The sequence below is a fragment of the Canis lupus genome, chromosome 28 (genome assembly GCF_003254725.2).
Source record: "Canis lupus dingo isolate Sandy chromosome 28, ASM325472v2, whole genome shotgun sequence".
Classification (NCBI taxonomy): Eukaryota; Metazoa; Chordata; class Mammalia; order Carnivora; family Canidae; genus Canis; species Canis lupus.
This window is the reverse complement of record NC_064270.1, coordinates 8,540,290-8,565,768: the sequence shown is the minus strand read 5'-3', so window position 1 is coordinate 8,565,768 and position 25,479 is coordinate 8,540,290. Positions and strand designations below refer to the sequence as shown.

Sequence of the window (25,479 nt, the reverse complement as noted above, 5' to 3'; positions counted from 1 at the left end):
TTTTCTTAAAGGTGGAATTACTTCAACTCTGCCTTATTCCAGATAAAAGAGTAAGATAAAATAATTGTTCAGGAGTTCCTAAATTATTGAGGGGTAACTCTTAAAACTTCAGGGGTGAAAATTTGAGTAAGTAACATGAAACCTTATGTTCTCAGAAAGCAGTAAAAACACAAAACTGGCCTCATGAGTACAGAAAGTCCTCACAAGGATGCCTTTTTGAGGGCACCATCTGTACAAGAGTTCATAACATGATTCATACTCTGAAGGAGGGGGTTGTTCTGAAGGCATTTGTAGTATGGAGGACCATTTATTCAGGACTTTCTCCTTAAATTATAAACATGGGCTCGGTGTATTGGGCCTTCTTTTGTGCTCGTGTAAATCAGATTAGGTCCTGCCAAAAGGTATCAATGAATTCTTTAATTGCGAGCTTCTGTGATTTTATATAAGAAATTCCTGACTGTGATAAAGGCAGACGAAGCTCTGCAGTGTAAGCCGCAATGCCTTCGCTATGCTAGCAGTCTCTCAATTTTAGAACTACAATGGCACAGGTAAAGAGTGAGCTTTACTAATCCCTTGGGTTCATTAAGAAACTAAAGGAAAAAAAATCTATGCTTGGTTTCCTTATGTTTTTTGTTTTTGTTTGAGTTGGGGTTCCATATAATTTGTTTAAAGATGGAACAAAGTTTACTCTGTAGATACCTAGCAATGGGCAGGCAACCAAAGGCTGACTTTACTGCCGTTTCCAGATAGAGGCTGTTAGGCAATTTTGCTTTCTTTCTAACCATAAGATCTTGAATGCCAGATTTTTATTTTTTAATTGAGGCAGACCAAGGTGAGGTCATTGTGGCTAAATCAAACCTCAAAATGGACAGCATGAAACTAGAAATGCAAGGGCATGAGAGTTGAATGACCCACAACAGTCCTTCAAGAATATCTGTATTAGTGACAGATAATTAAGGCAGTTCCAGGTCTGAACAAAAATGAGGCTGATGTAGTTTGGGCAAGTTGTCCTCTCGGGGCCTTTGTTTAGTTATCTACAAGTGGTCTAAAATGATAAATGCTAAAAGTACATGGATCTTCAGAGCCCTTTTCCTGCTTTTTGGTACAATTCCCATCTGACTTCAGGGGACATCCTCCTCTGGGCCTGCTGCCTTGTACAGTAGTATAGATGGGCCCCTATTTCAAAATGGTGCAATGACTCAGTCTACCTGGGTAAAACATGCCAACCTTGGTTATTGTCGGGAGTCTGTGGTGTCACTGGAGGACAAGCTGCCCGTGGGCTTCTCCTCCTTGTTTTGGACACTTTCTGAGGCCAAGACCTGAGAAGATGTGAGTCCTCGGGGCTGTTTAGTTGATTTGGTGAACTTCTTGAATTCACTTGCGAAAGAAATGCCTTTTCTTTTATCTTCTCGGGATGCCTGTGGAAAAAAAAAAAACTTTCCATGGGTATAAGGTAAAAGCCAGGATCCTCAATCACCTAACAAGCTATCATGGAGCCCTTTCTTCTTCCTCTCTCAGGAGAGCTTTGGGAAGAAGTGCTGTGGGAATCCCGTCTCAGGACTGCTTAACCACAGCAGGGAGCACACATTTCTCTTCATGTAGTAAAAACAAAGCCAAACAGTTTTCTCCCAACAATATTCCTTGACTTTGAAACTTTCTCCTAGATTTCACGAGTTCCCAGATTTGATTACCACGTAGTTATGAACATCAGATCCTTTGTGGAGAGAGCAAGAGAGCTTTGAACTTTACCTGCACCTGCTCCTTTAGCCTGAGGATGAATTTTCCAGCACCTTTCCACTTGCTCTGGGCTTGAAACACACACTCTTGGTCCAAAAGGACCCGCTGGGAGGACTTTGGGGTGGAGGACTTCTTGGTAGCATCTTTCACCACCTCTTCCAGAAGCACATAGTCACTCGGGTTGGGGTTACTCAGGATGCTATAGGAATATTTGGCTTTGCATAAGGTCTGAAAGATAAGTGATGGTCAACTGGATACTGACACATCATCTCCAGCACCTGCATCCATTCCAAATGAAACTCTAAGGTGGGAACATGTCACCAATTTTTAGAGAAGGAGGGGAACTTTCAGATTGTATCGTCCCATCCCTCATTTGACATTTGTGTGGTTGTTGCGTATAATATGCTTTCCCATGTTACCTGATGAAGCTTCACAACAGACCCTGATTTACATATTACCCCATTTTTGGACAAGAAAACTTAAATGTATGGAGGTTAAGCAGATTCCAGAGAATGCACAGCTACTGAGTAACAGAGTAAGGACTTCTACTGGACTTGCTACATGCACCAAGCCTCATGGACATGAAGGTCACAGAGACCATGAAGGACAGAGTCCTGACCCTTGGGAGCCTCTCTGTCCTAGCAAGCTGCCTCCTTGTCACAGGGTCTTGGATGTGGAAGGCATTTTTGTAATTTGCCTGGTCTCACTTCCCATTTAGTACAAGATCATCTTTCATTTATACATTTACTTGTTCATCAAATGTTTAGTGAGGGCCTTCTGTGTTCCAGATACGTACTATACTTTGGGAGATAAAGGAAACAAACAAACATGTCTAGTCTCTCTTAGAGTCAAACTCTATTAAGGAGGAAAATATTAACCACCTGATCATGTAGTAATAGCAAATAGCACTTAAATAGTGCTTACCAGGTGCTAGACATTGAACGCCTTATGTATATTTACTGATTTAATCTTCACATCAACTCTGTGTGGAAAGTACTGTTATACTATCTCCATGTTACCGATGCAGTAGCTTACCACCCAGTATATAATATAGTGTGCTGGAACCAACTTGAACAGGCCATAAAATCAGACATGCTGCAGTATCCATGCAACAGAAATTGGCAAATACTAGGGGCGCCTGGATGCCTCTGTCCATTGAGCGTCTGCCTTCAGCTCAGGTCCTGATCCTGGAGTCTCAGGATTGGCCACATCAAGCTCCCTGCTCAGCAGGGAGTCAGCTTCTCCCTCTCCCTCTGCATCCCCCTACCCCCCTCTCATGCTCAGGCTCTCTCTCTCCCTCTCTCAAATAAATAAAATCAAAAAAATAAAAAAAAAGAAAAAGAAAGAAAGAAAGAAAAAAAAGAAAGAAAGAAAGAAAAGAAGGAAGGAAGGAAGGAAGGAAGGAAGGAAGGAAGGAAGGAAGGAAGGAAGGGAAATTGGCAAAATACTAAAAATCAAATAGGGCTTTTTTTTTTTTTTTTTTTCTTTTTCTTTTTCTTTTTTCTTTTTCTTTAGGAGAGCTGGTTTCCCAGCACACCACTGTAACTGAGGCCCTAGGAAATAGAGCTGGGATTTGATCCTGGAGCTATCTGATCTAGAGTCTGTGCCATGAACCATTAGCTTTACTACTTCTCAAATGGGCATTTAATAAACACAAAGCATTACGAGGCTTGAAGAAAGGAGATACAGTTTTTTGAAACCATCTATGCCAAGAAGCATGACTTAGAGGAGCGAGAGGGCCAGAGAAGGCCTCCAGGATGTCCTCTGTAAGATCTTTAAGAAACAGTCACCAGGGCCTGGCTTAAGCATTTCTGAGATGATGAAATTACTACTCTGTGGAGTCCCCTCTTAAATCTGTTATCAACCCTTCCAAAGAGAGCCGGACTCCCAACAGATACTAGGCCAGTGTCTGTTAAAGGAATGAACTAGTATCCCAACCTAGAGACACACTCTCCCTTTTCATTTCTCCATTGTTCTAGAACTTCATTCATAAGACAAGCTGACGTCTGATTTGTCCCAGTGATTTACACTGATGAGCAGACTGAGACAAGCAAGGGGGAGGCTTTCACCTGTTGAATGACATCCTGAGCGGTGCTGACACGGGGCGCTTTGATGACCGTCCGAGGTTGCTCTGGAGAAACGTCATGCACTTGGACAAAGAAGCTCTCCTCCTCCGAGCTCAAGATCACCTCTTTCTCATCTTGAACAATGCTTCTCTCTTCTAGGTTCTGTGTTTAAAAAAGAAGAAAAGTATGAGTAAATGGTAAGAGGATGTACAGCAAGAAAGAAAAACCCACAGTGGAAACGTGAGCTGTATCTGGGCAATGTAGAAACCATTTCTCAGCTTTCTATTTCATATACTTTAATAGTTCATAAATGATTCCACAGGAATACCCATGTCTTCTGAGGGAAAGAAAGTAATGTAGGTATTTTTCTTTTTTTCTTAAAGATTTTATTTATTTATTCATAAGAGACAGAGAGAGAGGCAGAGACACAGGCAGAGGAAGAAGCAGGCTCCCCGTGGGAAACCCAATGCGGGACTCAATCCCAGGACCCTGGGATCACGACCTGAGCTGAAGGCAGAAGCTCAACCACTGAGCCACCCAGGGGTCCCAATGTAGGTATTTCTGCTGATGTTGACAGACTGCTAAGGTCTGGCTCACAATAAGCCAGTACACCTACTCCTACTACCTGTAGATTTTGGGTCCAAGTCAACTGGAGATATATTTGTAAAAGGACAATGTACCAAATTGCCAATTACCAAGAGCCAAATAAGAACAGAGTAAATTATATTTAAGAGAAAGCCCATCCATTCCCTACACATTTAAGAAATGCTAGATATCTGAACAATGAAACATGCAAACTGCCCCTCAGCCAGGCTGGAAGAAAAGAACCAGTGGTGAAAAGGCTGAAACAATGGCTGGAGGTAGGATACCCTGAAACGAATATTGACAAAATTCTCAATAATTAAGACAATTGATCATCAGGTTAATTGGCTTTGGTGAACTGGCTTTCAGTAAATTTTACACATGTAACTTTAAGTATATTTAGATGTATCTATAGACATGTACCTTATTAAAATTATTTCAAGCAGTATAGAAATATATTGATAAAAAGCCATACTTTCCCTATTATCAGCTTTTTCACTCCTCTCGTCTTCTCTACAAAAAAACCACTGTTGTTAGGTCATATATACTTCTAAACATCTGCTATGGATATATGTATTTCTGTGTATGTGAACACGTATATACAATGAAGCCCTGGAATTGTGTGAATTTAGATATAATATAATCACCAAATAGCTCCTGTTTGTTGTTAGCTCTAGTCTCAAATGAAGGGTAGGTTAGCTTCTGCAAGGGGGAGGTCTAAAGGAGGGAGGGACAACCCCATCTCCGGAAGTGAGCATTTAGCAGGAAGGTCCTTTGATCTTCAACAGTTTCCTAGCCTAATGTCCTCAGATCAAGCCACTGAAATGGTGCTAACAAACCAGAGAAATCCAAGAATTGCTGTCACTATTCTGGAGGTTCCAACCAGCCTTAGGGACCCAGAATTGTCCTCATGGATATAAAAGTCAGAATGGATATCGTCACCAGGTGGCGCCAAACCACAGCAAGGACCAGAAAGGACTGGTTCCTGGAGCTTGTCAATCAGCCCACAGGCTCACCCCAATCATTTCTTTAATCTTGCAGTCATGGTCTCTGCAGTTTTCATGACTGATGTTTCTGGACCCCATTTGTTATATTACTGGTGTTGGGGAGGGGGGAGTTACTGTCTATATTATATTAACTTCACATAATGTTCTGCAACTTGTTTTTTGTCCCTACTTAAAAGATTGTGGTGCTCATTTCGTGTCAGTTCCTAGAGACTTAGCTGTGTAATATGTCCCTGTGTTGATCATAATATATTTAATCAGTTGGAGAGTGGGGTTGGGTGGTAATTCATCTGACAATTTATAATCTGTATCTTGAAAACCACGAAGCAAGCAAGCATAAAAAAACCAAAAAAGGTTCTAATAGACACATAAAATACCTCAATAACTATGCAATAAGCATGACTTTCAAGAGAGCTCCTTGGAACCTCCCTCAGAACTTATTTGTTTGCAAGGAGTTCTCTGCCGCATTAGAAGGCACAGCTTCTATGGCCAGAACAACAGCCTTCTCTTGAAGCTCTTTAGGCTTACTAAACATTTTTCTACATATGGTCTATATGTTTGGCATGAGTCTCATGTTTATCTTTTTTAATCAGGTAAAGTAGTTTCTATTACAGATTTACAGGTTAGGGAACAGAGGTTTACAGAAGTTAAACAAGCTGTCAAGGCCATCTAATTTGTGGCAGAGCCAGGTCTGTCTGATTTCACATCCAGGAGGTGTCACAGGAGGGCATACTGACGGCAGGAAGATGTGATCCTGACCACCTGAGAGCCTAGGAGGCGAGACAACTATACAAGGCGGGCAGGCAGGCGGGCAGAAGAGATCAGAGGTCATAGCAGTTTGGGGACTTTGAATATGTGGGCAAACTACTTTTATCTCACGAGTTCCACAGAATGCAATAAGTGGAAATACTTATAGCTCAGACCTATCGACTATGCTAGTATCTGCTCATTCAATAACTGCTGAATTCATGTATTCAGTCAGCAAATATGTACCTGTGTGTGTCACTATGTACCAGGTCAACCTAAACACTTTATTTTTTTTTAAGATTTTATTTATTCAAGAGAGACACAGAGAGACAGAGTCAGAGACACAGGCAGACGGAGAAGCAGGCTCCATGCAGGGAAACCTGATGTGGGACTCGATCCCAGGACTCCGGGATCACACCCTGAGCTGAAGGCAGATGCTCAACGACTGAACCACCCAGGCGTCCCAACCTAAACACTTTAAATGTGATTTGTTATCTTAGCAGGAACATGTCAGTCACTTCAAAAACCTCCCCACGCCTGAATGGCTCAGTTGGATAAGTGCCTGCCTTTGGCTTAGGTCATGATCCTGAGGTCCTGGGATCAAGTCCCGAATCAGGCTCCCTGCTCAGTGGGGAGTCTGCTTTTCCCTCTGCCCCTTCCCCGACTCCTGTTCTCTCTCTCAAATAAATAAATAAATAAATAAATAAATAAAATAAATAAAATAAATAAATAAAATCTTTAAAAAAATCCTCCCACAAAGGCAGGAGAGCTTACTGTATTTTCCCCATCAGAAAATGCTTGTTAGCCTTCCCTTCTAATTTATCCCCTGTATTCTTCAGAATGTTTCTCTTCCACCAGCCCTTATTAAATATTTATTCCTCAGGTCTCTACAGCCTGTTTTCATATACATTTTATTTATTAAAAAAAGAGATTCTATTTATTTATTTGGCAGAGAGTGAGTGAACACAAGCAGGGGGGCAGCTACAGGCAGATTGAGAGGGAGAAGCAGACTTTCTGCTGAGCAGGGTGCCTGACGTGTGGCTCCATCCCAAGACCCTGGGATCATGACCTGAGCTAAAGGCAGATGCTTAACTCACTGAGCCACCCAGAAACCCCTTTCATATACATTTCAAATATTTTAATTAATTATTTAATTAATTTATTTATTATAGAGAGAAAGAGAAAGGGAGAGAGAGAGTGCCAGCGGGGAGAGGGACAAGCAGACTCCATGCTCAGTGTGGAGCCCTATGTGGAGCTCGACTCCAGGACCCTGAGATCATGACAAGAACCAAAACCAAGAGTCAGAAGCTTAACCCAATGTACCTCAGGTGCCCCTTGTGCATTTTAAGTTGGAGATGGGCTTCCTAGCCTCCACAACCCTTTTGGCTATATGACACTCAAAACAGCCTGCCCATGTTCTCTCCTACTTGCTGCCTCCTGCTGCCCCCACAGTGCTGGGCACCAGTGCCCAAGAGTGTTGGCTCAGGAGCAGCATGGGGAGTGCAGGGTGGGGAACCGGAAAGCCAGAGATGTGAGTTCTATGTCTTACCTTATCATGATTTAACCTTGTGAACCTCCATTTCCTTATGTGTGAGATGGTTTCCATTCCCTCAATTGAAAGCAGTGAGTGAAAACTTTAAACACTGTAAATCATTACACAACTACATGGTTTGAAAATTCACTTACTGATATTATTACTTAGAGAATAGTTTTTTTTACACGTAGCTAGAGAATGAGGCAAGACAATGAAGAATAATAAGAAAAAATGTAGAGAGAAATTGAAGATGGCTTCCAAAGCCCAGGTAAGCCCTCTGATATTTTCTCATAAAGCTATAATTATTAGAACTGCTTGTTACCTGTCTTTACAATGTGAATGTCTGAGAGGGAGAGGAGGTTAGGGAGACAATTATATTTCTCTGCCTAAATGAAGTGTCCTTTTATGGTCTAGGGCAAGGTTAGGAAGAAAGGCAATGGTTGTGGCTCCCAGAGCAGGTGCTGTAGCTCCATGGAGGCTGTTAGGCCATGTTCATAATTAGGTACATAGTAAAAAAGTAGCATATGATGCTGAAAACTGCCTCATTATCATCTCCATTGTGTCCCAACATCATGGCCTCTGATGGTCGTTGTGCCAACCAAGCTCTATTACATGCCCCAAAGGAGCAATCGTGTGCCCAGAGGAGGGCTTGGCTCATATTAGGTGCTCAATAAATATTGTTTACTCTAATTGTTGAACTGACCCAACTCCTTCATTATTGACATATCATGAGGCATGACCGTCTACACTGAGGAAATGACTTTATACATCATTTTAAAAAATGGCAGTAAGCTAGTGGGCTCTCATCAGTTTATTCTGGAAAAAAAGTCCACGAAGTCCAACAAGAGCTAACAATGTTAGAATTGTTTCCTTTGTGGAAGTGACCACGGGAATGTTAGTGAACGTAATGTTAATTTTTACTAATTCTGGCTGAGGCTGAAAGATTATTCTTTTTCTGAAGTTATAGAATATTTTCAAGGAACTACTGTTGTTTTTACCTATAAGCACAGAACGTTTTATTAGCCAAAACTTTAGTACGCATGAAACCAATCTCTAAATGTAAAACACCAATGGGACTAGCGTGACACATTACCACGACCCTTCAGACAATGCCTCTTCGCACATAAATCAAATCCTGGACCCACCTACCCCGATGGCATGCAAAAGGAATCCTTTGAATTCCTGCTCCCTTTCTTACACAAAGGATAATTTTTAGACTGAATTTCTGTAACTTAGAACATTCTTGATACATGCAGAAGAATAAAATCATTTCTGCACATTTACTTAAGAGGAAGAACATAAAGCAACTTCAATTACAAGAAATTCCGAATTAAGAGGGTAGCTAGTGGTGAGGTGGTTAGTCACATACTGAGTTGTTATGGTGTAGGACACACTTACTTCCTGCTGGGTTTTTAAGACAATCCTGCCAACATATCCTTCCTCTGGAAACCAGCTGCTTAAAATCTGCATGATCTCTTCTTCTGGACCGATGACTCTCTGAAATGGTTGTTTCCTGCATTCATTCTTTTCTTTAGATATAAAATATTTTTCTTCCATCAAAAAATAGTCTGTGACAATAGGTTTGGTGTCTTGTTCAGTAGTTAGAATCTAAGGAAAAAGCAAAGGCAAAACTTTAATCCAAAAATAAGCCTGTTTTCTACAGAGAACAAACTGACGGTCACCAGAGGGGAGCTGGGCGGTGGGACGGGTGACATGGGTGAAGGGGGATTAACGGTGCATTTATCGTGGTGGTTACTGAGCACTGTAGAGAATTATTGAATCATTACATTGTTGTACCCCTGAAATCAATACAACACTGTATGTTAACTATACTTGAATAAATACACACACACAACCACACACACACAACCTCACAAGATAAGCCTATTTTCACAGTGTTTACATAGGTTTGATGTGCCATTTATAAGTGAGACCTACTCTGTAGTGTTGCCTAATTCTTCCTGGAAAACCTCAGAACTCTCTTATATTCAACAAGGATTGTTTATGTTCATTCTGGGCAACGACACAATTTATTCATAATCCCCAGAGAGCATAACTATTTTTCCCACAGCTGGAATGAGAGCTCCTACTGAATTAAGAACTTTAGGCTTCCCAATCTATGAATTTAGCTCTCTGTAATCTTAAAACACAGGACCACTGGCAAAGAACCTAGCACAGATTTTACCAACATCCTCTCTTTTTCTTGTGTTGGAAATACTTGTCTTCTAATCTCATCTGATCTAAGTTCCTGGGAATTCTCCTTTCAATTAACTCTTGACACTGTGCCTGCAAGCTTGTTTTCTTTGTTGGCTACTGACCCCAGGCGACCCAACAGAGTGGCTGAGATGAGGCTCTGGGGCCAGACAGACCCGGGCCTTGGGTTTGCCTTTAATACTTATTGGTTGTTGGGCGTTGGGCAGGAGACTCAGTTTCCCCATCCATAAAATGGTAATAGTAAGAGTAACATTCTCTTAATTTCATTTTACGATGGAGGCACTGGTTATGAAGCAGGACACAGACACATCGTGAGAACTTATTCAACACTAGCCAACATTAAGGCTCCTCTGGCTGATGCATTGCTTCACATTCGCCTCATACAGGTGAGGACAGAAGGCTGGACTCCAAGCGGGGATGGAGAAGGCTGCCGCCATCTGGCTTGGGTTAGGCAGACACTTTGCTCCTTGCCCGCCAATGATGCAACTACCAGAGCCAACACTTGGCCCTGCTTTGTCTGGCTGGGAGGAAGAACAGAGTGAACTGAGGATGGTGGAGGCAGAAGATTCTCAGGAAGACACTGCTCCCTTCACCCCAGTCCTCAGTCTATAATTGATGCTGGGCTATGGATCCTGTGGGGGCAAGACAGCTACTACTACTGAGTAATTCAGGATGTGACGCTTCCGAGAGTAGGTCAGTCGGTACCTCACCCCAACGAGAGGGCAGCATCACCCCCTCCTCAGTTCTGCTTGATATCCATGGCATTATTCACACGGGGTGACAATAAAGTAATCGGCTTCTTTTTATGGGTGTTCTGTGGACATATTGCCATACTTAATGTTTTCATTATAGAGTCTCCAAATCCCCAACAATACTTTGTGAGAGTAGACACTGAAGTTCATGGCCTGATTGCTTTAAAAAACAAAAACAAGGGATGCCTGGGTGACTCAGTGGTTGAGCATCTGCCTTTGGCTCATGGTGTGATCCCAGGGTCCTGGGATCGAGTCCTGCTTCGGGGTCCCTGCTTCTCCCTCTGCCTATGTCTCTGCCTCTCTCTGTGTGTCTCTCATGAATAAATAAATTAAAAACAAAACAAAAACATGCCCCCCAAAACGAATATTGCCCCCGCCCCCCACTGCAAAGTCTTGGTAGAGCTTCTGTTAGTCTATGAAATCTGGCACTTAAGCTGTTTCCTCTGACTTTAGGTCAATTATAAAATGGGGCAGGGGATCCCTGGGTGGCGCAGCGGTTTAGCGCCTGCCTTTGGCCCAGGGCGCGCGATCCTGGAGACCCGGGATCGAATCCCACGTCGGGCTCCCGGTGCATGGAGCCTGCTTCTCCCTCTGCCTGTGTCTCTGCCTCTCTCTCTCTCTCTGACTATCATAAATAAATAAATTAAAAAATAAATAAATAAATAAAATGGGGCAAAATGTTGCCTGTTCATAGAGACCCCCTCTCAAAAACCAGAACTATTTCTCTTGTTCCTTATGGTTGTTTGATTGGTTTTTAATCTTGACCCCCTCCCACCCCATACATTCTATAATCCCAACTACATTTCATTATACACCCTAACTTCAGAGAGAGCCCAAGGGTCACTCCTTTTGGTCACTGCTCCCTTGGTCTACCTGCAAGGAGGAGAAGGGATTCTGAACTGGGTTAGTCTGCAAGGATGTTAGGTCACTGTGCCAAGCAGGGGTGGAGTTTCTAGTATGAAGAGAAAAGATATCACACATGGGTTTGGGTTTGCCTCTCCTTTTGAGGAGCTGCCTCCCTCTGGATGCTGCTTTGTTCCCAGCTTTCTCACTCTGACATGTCCTCCTGTGGGGCAGTGGCCCTGCCTACAGAAAGCCGCAGAGATCTCTGGGGGATCCCATGTAGAAGCAGTATCATGTAAGGGTACTCAGGCCAGTGCTGCTGCGGGCTTTGGGGAACAGCTTATTCTTTTGTGTTAGGCCCTGTTGGCATCTTTGCACTACCAGAGGGGTAGGATCTCAAGGGTTGAGATCAAGTGCCAGGGGAAGAGGGATAAGGGCAGTGCTCAACATGCAAACAAAGACCTAAATAAAGACTGAAGATGTCTTCTTGGCTATGTGCTCCAACCTGATGCTCTAAAAAGTTGATTCAACTCAAACAAATTCCATTCAGCTTGTGTGCAAATTCTGATTGATCAGTAAGCTCTTCATTAAAAAGGGAGATGGAGCCCAGGTCTAGGCTGAGAAGCAAAGACTACCACGTTTGGAGAGCCTCTCCTTCTGATCTTTACCCTTCCTGAGCCCCGTGTTTTTATGTGTTTGAAGAAAGGTTAAAAATTCTTTCCTAGGGAATCCTTGGGTGGCTCAGCGGTTTGGCGCCTGCCTTTGGCCCGGGGCCCGATCCTGGAGTCCGGGGATCGAGTCCTATGTCGGGCTCCTGGCGTGGAGCCTGCTTCTCCCTCTGCCTGTATCTCTGCCTCTCTCTCCAAGTCTATCATGAATAAATAAGTAAAACTTAAAAAAAAATTTCTTTTCTACAGGTTAGCTTATCTAGTGGTACTAAGTTCTCGCAGGTCATTCTTAGGGTGGATCTCAGTATTGAATCATACAAATAATCAAAAAGTAGATCACCAACATGGACGTTGTGTTTTATGTGTGTTTTTGTGTTTGCACATGTGTTTACACACATACACACACACCATATATATTAGATGCTGGACTCTCCTAACCATGGGCTTAGTGGACTCACCTGTTGGAGAAGCTGCTTTGCCTTCGTGCCTCCACTTATGGAGAAAACAGTAAAGGGCTCTGGACCTGGGACCCCATGCACTGTGACTCTGTGAGTCTGCAAACATTTTCTTTCTTCTGTATTAAACATCTGTCAAGGAAGATAGCATGGTTTCTCATTCATTCTCATTCTCATGTTATTTCTAAGCTATATTCAATACAGAAGTGCTAGTTCTTAGAAGTCTGTAGGGGACACATATATGCGAAAGAAAATCATTCTTCTATACCTGATGCGTATATTTGTGATTGAAAAGGTGATGCTGCATCTTCCTTAATAGTCTGGTGAGGATAGGGACACTTGGGTGGCTCAGTGATTGAGGGTCTGCCTTTGGCTCAGGACATGATCCCAAAGTCCCGGGATCAAGTCCCATATTGGGCTCCTTGCACGGAGCCTGCTTCTTCCTCTGCCTATGTCTCTGCCTCTCTCTCTGTGTCTCTCATGAATAAATTATTAAAATCTTAAAAAAATAGTCTAGTGAGGATATTAGCTGCATAACATTAAAATATTAATTTATTTTAAATAATAGGGACTCTTTCCATCATACTTAGGAGACTGATGATACTTGAAATGTATGTTAGTTCTTACTTATGAACTGACCTTCAACAGTGTCTATTAAGTTCTGTTTAGGATCCTGGGTTAGAATTTTGGTTGGTAAGATGATAAACAGAATATTATGGTCTTTGAGAGCTCACTGCTCAGGGACACAAACAATTATGAAAAGCTTTTCTGTTTTAGTAAGAGCTGAGAAGATGTGTAACTCATAACTTTCTGAGCATTTTGTATATTAAGATATACTCATTAATTCAAAATAAAAATTCATTGATGGAGAGCTGAATCAGACATTATGCCTGGCCCTGGAATTATTATCTTATTTTATTATTATTTCTGTCCCCAAAAAGGGGACAAAGCCTCCATAAGAACCCCTAAAAGATGGGGATTGAGAGCTTCTGGGTTGGTGAACACTTCGGGATGCTGAGTGGCTGGTGCACCCAGAGAGGGCAGGGAGGCTCTGTACCCTCTTTTCCATGTATCTCTTCCACTTGGCTGCTCCTGAGTTGTATCCTTAATAATAAATTGGTAATAGTAAAGCATGTTTCTGAGTTCTGTGAATGATTCTAGGAAATTCCTGAAACTGAGGAACAGGTTGTGGAAAACCTTGAACTTATAGCTGGTCAGTCTGCGGTACCAGCGACAGCCTGGGACTTGCCACTGGCATGCGAAGTGGGGACAGTCCTGTGGGACTGAGCCTTTAACTCTGGGATCTGTTGCTAACTCCAGGTAGACTGTGTCAGAATCAAATTGAAAGGTAGGACACCCAGCTGTCAGAGCTGAATAAGTGTCAGAAAAGACCCTGCATATCTGGTGTCAGAAGTGTTGTGAGGAACAATGATTCATTCATGGCATGTGTGGAATCTTCAGTGCTAACCGGTATGCAGGGTGATGGACTCAGAATATGGCACTAAGCCCTGCTTCAGCTTTGTGAAAGTGTCTGATTCTTGCCCTTAGGTACCAGGCAGCCCTGGCCCTGCTTCCCCGTCCTCTGCACATGTAGAGGCAGTGCTCCCTTCACCTTGGCCAAGGTGCTATTCTCGACCTTGGCCATACACTGAAGGGAAAAGGAAGAGAACCTAAGGAAATGAGGTCAGGACAGAGAGAGAGAGAAGATACTGATGAGGTGAGGGGAAGAGGAATAGAGAAGAAAGCTGGGGGATTTATAGGTGGCCATGGCAGTGGTCAAGCTAGTGCCATTTGTGAGCATACAGGACGCCTTTCCACAGGTTGTTAGCACTATGATGAAGTGTAAGATTGATGCAACAGCGAACAGGTTATCAAATATGTAAAGAGGTAATCAATGGGCACCATTTTAAATTCATTTCTAAAGGGCAAGACAATGGAATCAACCAGTTAATTAAAGCAGTGCTACTTGTTTAAGTAAACAACCTTGCATTACTGGGGTGAGTGCTGGTCCAATGGTTCTTGAACTTTAGTGGGCATAGAACTTACGTGGGGAACTTATTAAAGCAGAGAATCTGCAATGGTGGCTCTTTCTGTGGTGTTCCCCTCCCATTTCCAAGAGGGTCGATTCTGCATCTTCCCCAAGCTTTGCTTAATTAGTGTCTTCCCCCTGGTGTTATTTTGGGCTCACCTCCTCAGCAGGCACTATCATGTACTCATTAGGAATATGGGCTCTGGCGCTAGAATAACTTGGGTTTACAGTTGTGTGACCTCAGATATACTTGGCTCTGACCTTCCTCACCTATAGAATGGAGATGGTATCAATAGCTACTTCTCAAAGTTACTGAGAGGATTAACCGAGTCAGTATAGATGTAAAGTGCACAGAAATCAACAAGTGCCAGATGTTATAGTTATTATTACTTCCATTATTACCTAATTAAGAACTCTAATGTCCCGGGTACTGTGCCACAAGAAAGCCTACCCCCAGCATAGCAATCCTTGAAAATAAACTGTGGAACTTCATTACCAAAGAGGCTGGCGTGGCACTGCTGGAGGAATTTTCTTCCATCCTTCTGCTGTTTATGAATAAACTAGAGATTTCCAAGACTTCATTGTGGAGGTTTCGCAGCTGAAGATGTCGATATCCTGGAATAATGCAGAATTGGAGAAGCTTGTTAGCCATGTACCCCAGAGCTCTGTGCAAAAGATACCCCAGGAAGGTCAATAAATGGCTAGCAGATATCAGGCCTTGAGATGGGCAGGGAGTGGCAGCAGGCATGCAGCCAACAGATGGCCTTTCATCAGCAGACTGCTGCCCCTGGGGATAGTTTTGGATCGCTTAGTGGTAACTAACTTGTCCATGTATTTCTGACTCAGACTCAAACTGAAAATCCTACACTCAAACAAAATATATTGGGAAGACCTGATCATTTCTGTATCAAGTCACCCATAGTCACTGTTTTACAAATATTCCTTTTAGAACATTTTTAGTGATAATATTCCAACAGGGGGCTGGCTAAGTAAATTATGGTGTGAATGTTTTAGTATGAAATGGAATAACATGTAGCCAGTAAAAGTGGTGATGAAGATGCATGGCAGTCAACATGAAAAGTTGTTCCCCCACCAAATCAGGAAGTGAGAACTAGTCAGGCTCAAAACACTGAGTGGTAAAAAAACAAAACAAAACAAAACAAAACAAAAAACAACCATTACATAATATGTATATGTATGTATATCATGTAAAGTATGTAAGAATGTTTTTTGCCTCTCTGTGCTTTCTCATATTTCTGCAATAGCTGTTATGAACTGAACTGTGTCCTCCCAAAATTCTTATGTTGAAGCTCTCACTCTCAGGACCTCAGAATGTGACTATATCTGGAGGTAAAGCTTTTAAAGGGGGTTAGGGCCTTTAAGGAAGTTAAAATGGGTCATTAGGGTAAGCCCTACACCAGCCTAATTGGTGTCCTTATAAAAAGAGGAGATTAGCACAAAGACAGAGAGACGCCAGGCGCCATGCACAGGGACCAAGGTATAGCCATGTGAGGACACAGCGAAAAGGTGGCTGTCTTACAAGCCAGGGAGAGAGGCCTTGGGAGATATCGATCCTGCAGAACTGTGAGAAAAGAAATGTTTGCTGTTTAAGCCTCTGGTCTGTTCTAGTAGCCTGAGCTGACGAAGGCAGTGCCCAAGTACTACTTGCACCATGGAGAAGAAAAAACAGGAAAAGAACAAAATGTAGGAGCCTGTAACATGTTTGTGGCAGTTGGAGTGTGGCTGTGGGAAGAATGTACTAGAACCTTCTACTCAAAGTAGACCAGCAGGGGCAGCATCCCAGGCACCTTGTTAGAAATGCAGAATCTCATGCCCCACCTCAGATCCTCTGAGTTAGAATCTGCATTTTATTACCAAGAGTCCCAGGAAACTCTGATACACTTCAAGCTGGAGGAGCAAATGCAGTGGTGCTGACTGGGGCAACTAGCTAAAGTTCCAGGAGTGCCACAGCAAAGCTGAACCACATCAGGCCACTGGCTCTGGCCTTTGCTCAGGACTCTCCACCTGCCCCTGCTCTGTCCCCAACACCCACCTCCAGCACCCCCCCCCCCCCCCCCCCCCCCCCGCCCCATGGTGGGTCCAACTCCACCTTTGGCCGGCCTCTGTGATGAGTACACCCTGGGCCCCCCTCCTCTCAGGCTCTTCTCTGCCTGCTTAAACAAAAAAATTTTTTTCAAGTAAGCTCCAGACCCAACATAGGGCTTAAACTCAAGACCCTGAGAACAAGAGTCCTGTGCTTTACTGACCAAGCTACCAGGCGCCCCTTGGGCTCCTCTCCTAACATCAGTCCCTGCTTTAAACATGCCAAGATGCGGCGGGAGTTACTGGGAAGGAGTGTGTGGGAAAAGGAGCACAACCACTCCTCCCTGCATGAGCAGAAGGAGACGCTGCACTCTTACGGGATGTTGTCAACACCTCTGGTTGTAGGATAATGTAAAAGATAAATCTCTGTTGAGATGTGCTTAAACAGTGTTCAAATTTTTATCATTTCTTTGTGCCTCTTATTTTAACTTTGTACCATGGAAATTTTAAACATACACACAAGTTGAGAGAAGAGCATCAGGAACTCCAGGGCATCCATCAGTTAGCTGCAAGAATTATCACCATTTTGACAATTTTATTCTACCTCGTTTTAAAGCCTTGAGGGGGATGATTCTCTGAGCGGTTATGGCTGAGCTATTGTTTTCCACAACTGCAAAACGCAGGAATATGAGATCTTCAAAGTGAACCCGGAAGAGAAACTGTTCATTCCACATGGGGTTCAAAGTGTTCCGGTGGATGGGTTTTGTGCGGAAGTGGCAACTGTCCAGGGGCATGCCCAGCACGTCCACTTCGATACATGGGCTTCCCGTGCTGCTACTTGGGCACACGTTTTGACCAGAGACAATCTGAGTGGGGAGAAAAGGATCAAAGTCACTGAAGATGCAAAAGAAACAAAGCAACCTCTGTACCTCATTCCTTCCCTCCACCAAGAAAGAGAATACTCTGGAATGAAACGGGGTAAATGGTTAATAAAGTTGCTTAAAAAAAAGTGATTGTCATTAGGTAATCACATGACTGGAATAATGTGAAAGTCTATTTTGTCAACAGCATTCACTTGACTGTAACCTTTCAACTGTAAAAACGGTCAAAACCAAGCAGTTAGGGATCCCTGGGTGGCGCAGCGGTTTGGTGCCTGCCTTTGGCCCAGGGCGCGATCCTGGAGACCCAGGATCGAATCCCGCGTCGGGCTCCCGGTGCATGGAGCCTGCTTCTCTCTCTGCCTGTGTCTCAGCCTCTCTCCTCTCTCTGTGTGACTATCATAAATAAATAAAAATTATAAAAAAAAAAACCAAGCAGTTAAGATAATAAAATTTCTCAAGAAGGCAAGAGAAAAGGGGACTGAAAGCAATGTCACTGAGAACTGGTTATTGACATTCTGCTCAAAATGTTTTAGGTGTCTATATTTGATATACCTCAAATTGTGTTCTTAAATAGTTTAGTTTTGGAACAGGTCACAGGGAATATTGTTAAAAATGATCCACCACCTTCTGTAAGTAGATGGAACTATGCTCAGTCCAGTTGAAATGGTCAAACAGAAAGGGGCTGCTGCCCTGGTCTTGGGGGCAGAGAAAAGCACTATAGGAGGAACAACTGTGAGCAGGTTTCCCCCCACCCCGCTGCTCCCCGTAGCCCTGGGGCTCTGAGGCGTCGTGAGCACAGGCTGTCCAGCAGTCTCTGCAGAGGGACAGACAAGATGTGAAGATGAAGAGAAAAGGTAACTTCGTCCTTCCCTGCCTTTCCTATCACCATCTGGTGGGTTTTTGTCTCTATCAGCTTATTGGGAGTGAAAGAGCAGTGAATAAGTGTGAGCTACCCGGGCTGAGCTGTTAGGGGGCAGCCTGTGGGGTTCTGATGGTTAGTAAATTAGGTAATAAAAGGAACAAGGAGGGGTGCAGGGCTGATAGAGGTTACACTGTAAGGAGAAAAAAATATTTATTTGATTTGTATATTGAGGCCTGTCTGATCTTGTAAGAACTTGTCAGAGTTTAAGATGCTCTAACCAGGAGCTTAATGTTTACGGGATCCCACTCGCAGTTACAAAGCTCGGGGGCTGGAGGATAGAATTAACATTATCAGCATGCAGGTGAAGCAAGGACCTCATAAGTCCACCTACTGGGCTCTGGCAAATATAGGGCCTGGTGACAGTGTACCTAAACCAGAGCCACTGCTTTCTTTCTTTTTTTTTTAATTTTTACTTATTTATGATAGTCACACACAGAGAGAAAGAGAGAGAGAGAGAGAGAGAGGCAGAGACACAGGCAGAGGGAGAAGCAGGCTCCATCCACCGGGAGCCCGACGTGGGACTCGATCCCGGGTCTCCAGGATCGCGCCCTGGGCCAAAGGCAGGCGCCAAACCGCTGCGCCCCCCAGGGATCCCGAGCCACTGGTTTCTGAGAGGTAAAGAAATGCTTTTGGGAACTAAATCTGCCTGAACAAAATTGTGACATGAGACCTCTGTGACGCCTTGAAGTCAAAACCAGTTCGTGTTTAGGAAGGCTTACGGATCTTCCACAGCCTGCCAACGGAGGCCGTACTTACAGTTAAGGAATAGACGGCAGGCTCCATGTTGTCCAGGTCTCTTTCCAAGGGTGAAAACTTCTGGTACATGGGACAGTTCTTGTCCCACAGAACGGGGGGTTTCAAAACATAACCACAGCCACCGTTGGCCTCAAACATGGCAGCATTTAAATGTAAAGGGAGATCTGCAGAATAAAATCAGTATTTCTTGTTACTTGGTGGCTCACGCGTCATCTTACACATTCACTTTTAATTCAAAAGAACTTTGTATCAATTTTCCCCTAAGCATGAAGAAGAGATAAGCGCCTATTCATGGCTTAGACTCACTGCGTGCCAATTCTGTGCCAGGTTGTGTCACGCACCCGAGACACAGCTGCTGACATGACGCAGACTCCATCTTCACGGAGCTCATGCTCCATCCCATGTTCTTCCACTTAAAAACTCTTGCAAATAAAAATTCACAACATCCATCCAGAAAAATATTTGAAAGACCTCATTTTATACTGAGGTTTAGAAAGGAATAATGGCATTTTTTTTTATCCCCAAGCAACAAACATTGCAGACAATTTTATGAACAATTCTTGCTTTTCCAGATATAAGATGAAATCTTAGTAATACAAGAAAGGCTAAGAGAATAGCCAGAAAACCATACTTTGTCTTTGAAATCTCCATTTCAACCCATAAATTGCAATACTTTTTTTTATAATTGTAGTTCAATATGAAAACAAAATCATTATTACATGTGATTCACATCATGTCCACGATCTCCTCAATCATAAATGCCTGGAACTCTCACAACAGCTTTCAGAATTTGTGGCCAGATTTTATTTGGCATAGTTCTTTGATGAACAATTGGATCCCTGCACTGTTTTGGGGCTCTTACACACTCAAATACTCATCTGATGGTGCAAGTCTGTATAAAAGTTGCCCAAATGAGCAAAAAGTTTATGAGACACACCTGACAAATGTTTCCTCTGATAGATTCTTCCCATGTGCAGAGTAAACTTTGCTACATGGACCAACCTCAAGGAAAAGTGTAGTAAGCATCGTGGAGGAATGAGAAAGTTGGCTTTCACTTGTCTTGTGTATAAAATGTTTCTGTGTTTGTGGAGTTGGCTGAGGCCACATGCAGGAATTTTGGGGGGAAGATGTCTTAGACACAAGAGAGCTCCAGGGGTCCTTATCTACAAAATTAGCACACTGGACCCAACCTTTCAGGACCATCCAGTCCCTTGCGACTGATCCATTAAGGCAACAGAGTGAAGCAAACTAGCCTATGCAGATGGTAAATGTGAAATGGATAGATACTACTAACAAAATTACAGCAACTCACTGCGCCCTTCCCATGCACCAGCCCCCGTTCTAAACACTTTGTGTGCATCAGTGCCTCCATAACCCATGAAATAGCTTATTTTAGTATTTTCATTTTTATAGATGAAGAAACCAAGGCACAAGAAATGAAAAAACTCAAGGCACATGGCTAGTGAGTGGTGGACATTAGAGTTCACACCCAGACAGACTGACTCATCTTGAATACCAAACCATGTAATATATATTATCTTAACTACCGAATCTTAACTGCTGAAGCCATATAATCTATATCTCACAAGGGTATCATAAAGATAAATAAGATGATGTGTGAAGGCCCCTACCCCAGCATGTGGCACATAGAAGGTGCTTGATAAAAGCAGCCATTAAATATGATTACGAAATCAACACCCATTTGGGTTTGAAGTCTGATTTTATTAGCAATGTGTCTATCCTTGTAGCTTTCCAGAACTTTAAAGCACTTTTCCTTACCTAAAATCTCATTGGTGATCCAATATGTGAAATAGATCCACGCAGAGCTGCTCATTTGGAATAAAGGTGAGACCTTAAATCTAGTCCTCCTACAGTCCTGCAGCTGGTTCCAAAACTTCATCTAGGGCTATAGTTTTAAAACCCTTGTTCTAGCCACGTGGACAGGATGTGCAGGAATCTGTGTAACCCCATCATCCCTCTCAGCCAATGCATCTAATGGCAGATCAAGCATAGCATTACCTTTATGGTCTTTCTTCTTTTTAAAAACTCTGTATTAAGTAGCCACCACTCTCATAATATTTATCTTTATGTTTGGGGGCTGGAAAAGTCATTAGAAAGAGTATGACAATCATTTAGGAAAGTATAAGTATTAATAGAAGCTTATCTTTTAACTAGGGCTAAATGTCTATACTTGTAGATCCTAGGACATGACGCAGAAATTGTTCTGCCCCAGATGGAAAGAGCTTTGAGGGACTATTGCCAGCAAAAACCAGTCTATCTGCACACCAAGCTCAGACAAGTTTCCCAACTCAAGAGTTGGTTTTACTGAGGAGACCTGGGCTACACCTGGTTCTAGATTACTGCAGACATTCAGGAGTTGAAGGAGCCATTAGAAATCTCTGGGTGGCTTAGCGGTTTAGCCCCTGCCTTTGGCGCAGTGATTCTGGAGTCCCGGGATCGAGTCCAATGTTGGGCTCCCTGCAAGGAGCCTGCTTCTCCCTCGGCCTGTGTCTCTACCTCTCCCTCTGTGTCTTTCATGAATAAATAAATAAAATCTTAAAAAAAAAAAAAGAAATCCTGGGAAGAGATCACCCTAAGTCTGTGGACACCCCTTTGGTACATCAGGTTCCCTGAAATTCAGGAAGGGGTAAGGTAGATGATCCATAGAACATATCTGGAGGCTAAAGGGACCCTGGGGGGGGGGGTTCTGTTATTTGGTTGGGGTCATTTCATAGAATATCAAGCACTCCCTAACCTAGAAATCCTTTTCAAGAATTAAAAATAATGATTCCAATGTTGACTCATCAATACGGACTTGCAATTCACAAAGAAGTACCTAGGAGAGATCTGGACCAAAAATCATGAATCATAGGTTCAGACTGCAGTGGGGCTTATAGAGACAATCTGTTTTGGCTCAGTGCAGCACACATTTATTGAGCACCTACTGCATGCAAGGTCTTGACCTGGCTCTACCCCCCAGTTTGAGGAAAACTATTTTTACAGATAAACACCCTGAAACTGCATGTAGTTGTGGTTCGTCCAGCCTAGGCAGATGTTTACCATTGTTTGCCATATTGAAACCAAGAGAGGATATATGGCAGTACTCCCTTCTGGGAGTTGGAAGGTTTTGCAGAGAAATGTTAAGGATGAACCGCACGATACAACCATCTGCCTCTGCTGAGTGGGTAAGCTCCAACACACTCTCTGGCTTGATTTGGGCCAGAGGAGAAACCTTCAGGGGTGTGTGGAGGCTGAGCTGCAGTCTCAGGGTGTGTTTCATATGGCGGGGTGGCTCAAGGAGGGATAATTCCCATGTTCCCCGTCACTGTAGCTCCCTTTGCCATCAGTAGAGCCAGGATGTCTGCAGCAGACTCGGCACTTCAGGAGAAAGGACACATACCAAACTAAATGCATTTCCATTTCCTGGAGAAAACCATTTTGCTGGTTACTTCAGTTTACTTAAAATATTTCAGTATCATGATAACCAAGGGGACCAGTGGACACAGGGCTAAGGATGGGGCCAGAGATATGAACCCACAAGCCACTCGGGACAGACTGAAAAGAAACTTTTACAACTTTGAAAATATTTCATTATTATTTCCATTTGAGAGTCCAAATCATACTGTTTTCATAACTTATCAAAAACACTTATGATAGTTAATGTTTGTGGAATGCTTTCTATGTGCCAGACTGTATGTTGAGTATGGTACTTCACTTGCATTGACTTATTTAATATCAATTGAAAGAAACAAATATGAAAGGGCAAAAACACAGGACTGATATCTCTGACCATGTGTCTGCAGGGTCAGCCACAAATGAATACTGCTGGTGCTAGTGCCAGTTTGCTAGGTGGTCCCAGGACTAGCACTGTGGTTTGACATTGGCAGGAGAGAGGGCTGTGTTTTGGTTGATGGGTCAGCATGGTTAACTAGGATCTGATTCAGTGCACATGAGAGGATTGGGGAGGCCACTCGACTATTCAAAGGAAAGACTCTGGTTTTTGAATGAGCTTCTAGGAAACACTCCTCTTTTATTCTTTATCTTCTGTAGCTCCCTTCCCCCATAACCAAGTGGAAACAAATGCTTTATCCTCTAAACTCACAGAGTCCTTGAGTCTATTAATTATAATTCATTCTTGTTGAGCAAATTAATCTCTTTCTGCCTTGGTTTGCCCATCTAACAAACAGGGATTATACAAGTAAGCTACCTCATAGGGTTTGCGAACATTAAATGAGATAATAGGGGGTCAAGAATTCAGCTCAGTGCCTGGTGCACAGTAAGCATGCCATAAACAGTAGCTCTTACCTGAGGTTTAGGTCTCATCAGTTACCCTGTTATGAGAGTCTCATCCGCAGTAGAGAAACACGGACACTACTCTCACTGTTCATGTGGTTCATATACTGGTTTCCTTTGTGTTAGACAATCCTAGGGCAATGACCATCATTCTCTATTTCAATCTCAAAGGGAAGAGAAGAAGCTAAAATGATTTTACTTTGCCAAGTGTTTGGAGCCACACTAGTTTTTGATGGCAAGAACAAGAGCTTAGCAAGAGAATTTCTTAAGAGGCTTTAGGAAATCTCTACCCCCAAAGATCTTGAAAAACAAACTGGACACAACCCTATCAAGAGCAGTCATATGTCTAAAAAATGCTTTAAAAATGGGGCAGGAGCAGGAGATGATGAGGGACCCTTCATGGTTCCTATCTATTGCCTTAATCGAAACACCAAGGACCCAATTCCTTATCAAATTCACTTCTGTTGTTGGTCCTCTGTACTTTAACCCTCCTATATGGTATGCCCCATGTGGAATCTTGCTCCCTTTAAGCAATCTTGTTTGTTGTACTACATTTGCTGAAATAGAAGACACAGAGGAGAGAGGTGGAGAGGCACCCTGCTGGGTGAAGCAGGCCCATTACCATCTGTCTGGTAGTTGAGTGCCACGAGCTGTATCCCATGGAGCCAGAACAAGAGAGGATTGGGGTTGGAGGAGTCGATGCGTGTGGCAGCCGGGTAAGTCCTCAGCAGCTGACAGGCAGTGTGCTGGATCAGTTTCTGAGAATACCTGCGACACAGACGTTTGGCGGCATTTTCATTCAGCGATGAGATATGGTAACATTTGGGAGTTCTAATGATAGCGCTGAGGGATGTGGTTGGGTTGAGGGGGGAAGAAGATTCCTCCCACGCCTGTCGCATTCCTTCACAGGAACCTAAACCCCCCAAAAGATTAGCCTCAGATTAGTGCAGAAAACTTTAAATATTTTAGAAAGATAAACCTGAACATCCCAGTAGGCAATCATAACACATAACAGATTGGAATACATCTTGCCTGTTCCTTGTGAGTTAGTCTACTACCTTGAAACAAAATGATAGCTATTGTGTTTTAAGATGAGTGTAACAGGGATGCCTGGGTGGCTCAGCGGTTGGGTGCCTGCCTTTGGCGCGGGTTGTGATCCTGGGATCTGGGATCGAGTCCCACATCAGGCTCCCTGAGAGGAGCCTGCTTCTCCCTCTGCCTATGTCTCTGCTTCTCTCTCAGTCTGTGTCTCTCATGAATAAATAAATAAATCTTTTTTTTTTTAAGATGAGTATAACAACTCTAATTTAAATAAAAAGCCTGAAAGTCCTCTGCCTCAGTAGCTCATCTATTCTATGGATAAATTTGCACAAATACGACAACCATATGTGTCCAAGGGTGTTCACTCTAGCATTGCTTTTTTTTTTTTAATTTAAATAACTAAAGAAAACCAAAACCAAAACTCCAAAACCACCCATTACCACCACCACCACCCAGGAAGCAACCAAAATGTTCTACCAGCAAGGAAGTGGTTTAATAAATGACAGTATACCCACACAGTGGAATACCATGCAGTAAGGTAGATATGTATAGAAAGCTATGAGGAGAGTTATAGAAGTATAAAAGTTATATATGTCTCCTGATTTTAAACTATACAACAAAGTTATAGTAATCAAAACAATATGGTACTGGAATAAAGTGAGACACATAGATCAGTGGAACAGAATAGAGGCCCTAGAAATAAACCTACTTATATATGGCCAATTGATTTATGACAACAGAGCCAAGAATACACATTAGGGAAAAGATTGTCTCTTCAATAAATGGTGTTGGGAAAACTGGTCAGCCACACGTAAAAGAATGAAACTAGAGTATCTTACACCATACAAAATAAATGAACTTGAAACCGTTTAAAGACTTGAATGTAAGACCTAAAACCACATAGCTCCCAGA

General features: G+C 43.0%; 1 protein-coding gene across 6 annotated transcripts in view; it reads right to left on the bottom strand.

Moving 5' to 3' along the window:
- PLCE1 (phospholipase C epsilon 1) overlaps nucleotides 1-25,479 on the bottom strand; it is a 321,105-nt gene that overhangs the window by 4,281 nt on the left and 291,345 nt on the right. For all 6 annotated transcript variants that reach the window (XM_035708087.2, XM_035708091.2, XM_035708088.2 and 3 more), the window contains 9 exons: nucleotides 24,149-24,439; nucleotides 19,234-19,397; nucleotides 17,279-17,540; nucleotides 15,128-15,246; nucleotides 12,606-12,734; nucleotides 9,069-9,278; nucleotides 3,807-3,965; nucleotides 1,750-1,965; nucleotides 1,228-1,418 (listed from right to left, as the gene is read on the bottom strand). In XM_035708087.2, the coding sequence (XP_035563980.2) occupies nucleotides 1,233-1,418; nucleotides 1,750-1,965; nucleotides 3,807-3,965; nucleotides 9,069-9,278; nucleotides 12,606-12,734; nucleotides 15,128-15,246; nucleotides 17,279-17,540; nucleotides 19,234-19,397; nucleotides 24,149-24,439 (1,736 nt within the window). In that variant the 3' untranslated portion in view covers nucleotides 1,228-1,232. The remainder of the gene's footprint in view (nucleotides 1-1,227; nucleotides 1,419-1,749; nucleotides 1,966-3,806; nucleotides 3,966-9,068; nucleotides 9,279-12,605; nucleotides 12,735-15,127; nucleotides 15,247-17,278; nucleotides 17,541-19,233; nucleotides 19,398-24,148; nucleotides 24,440-25,479) is intronic.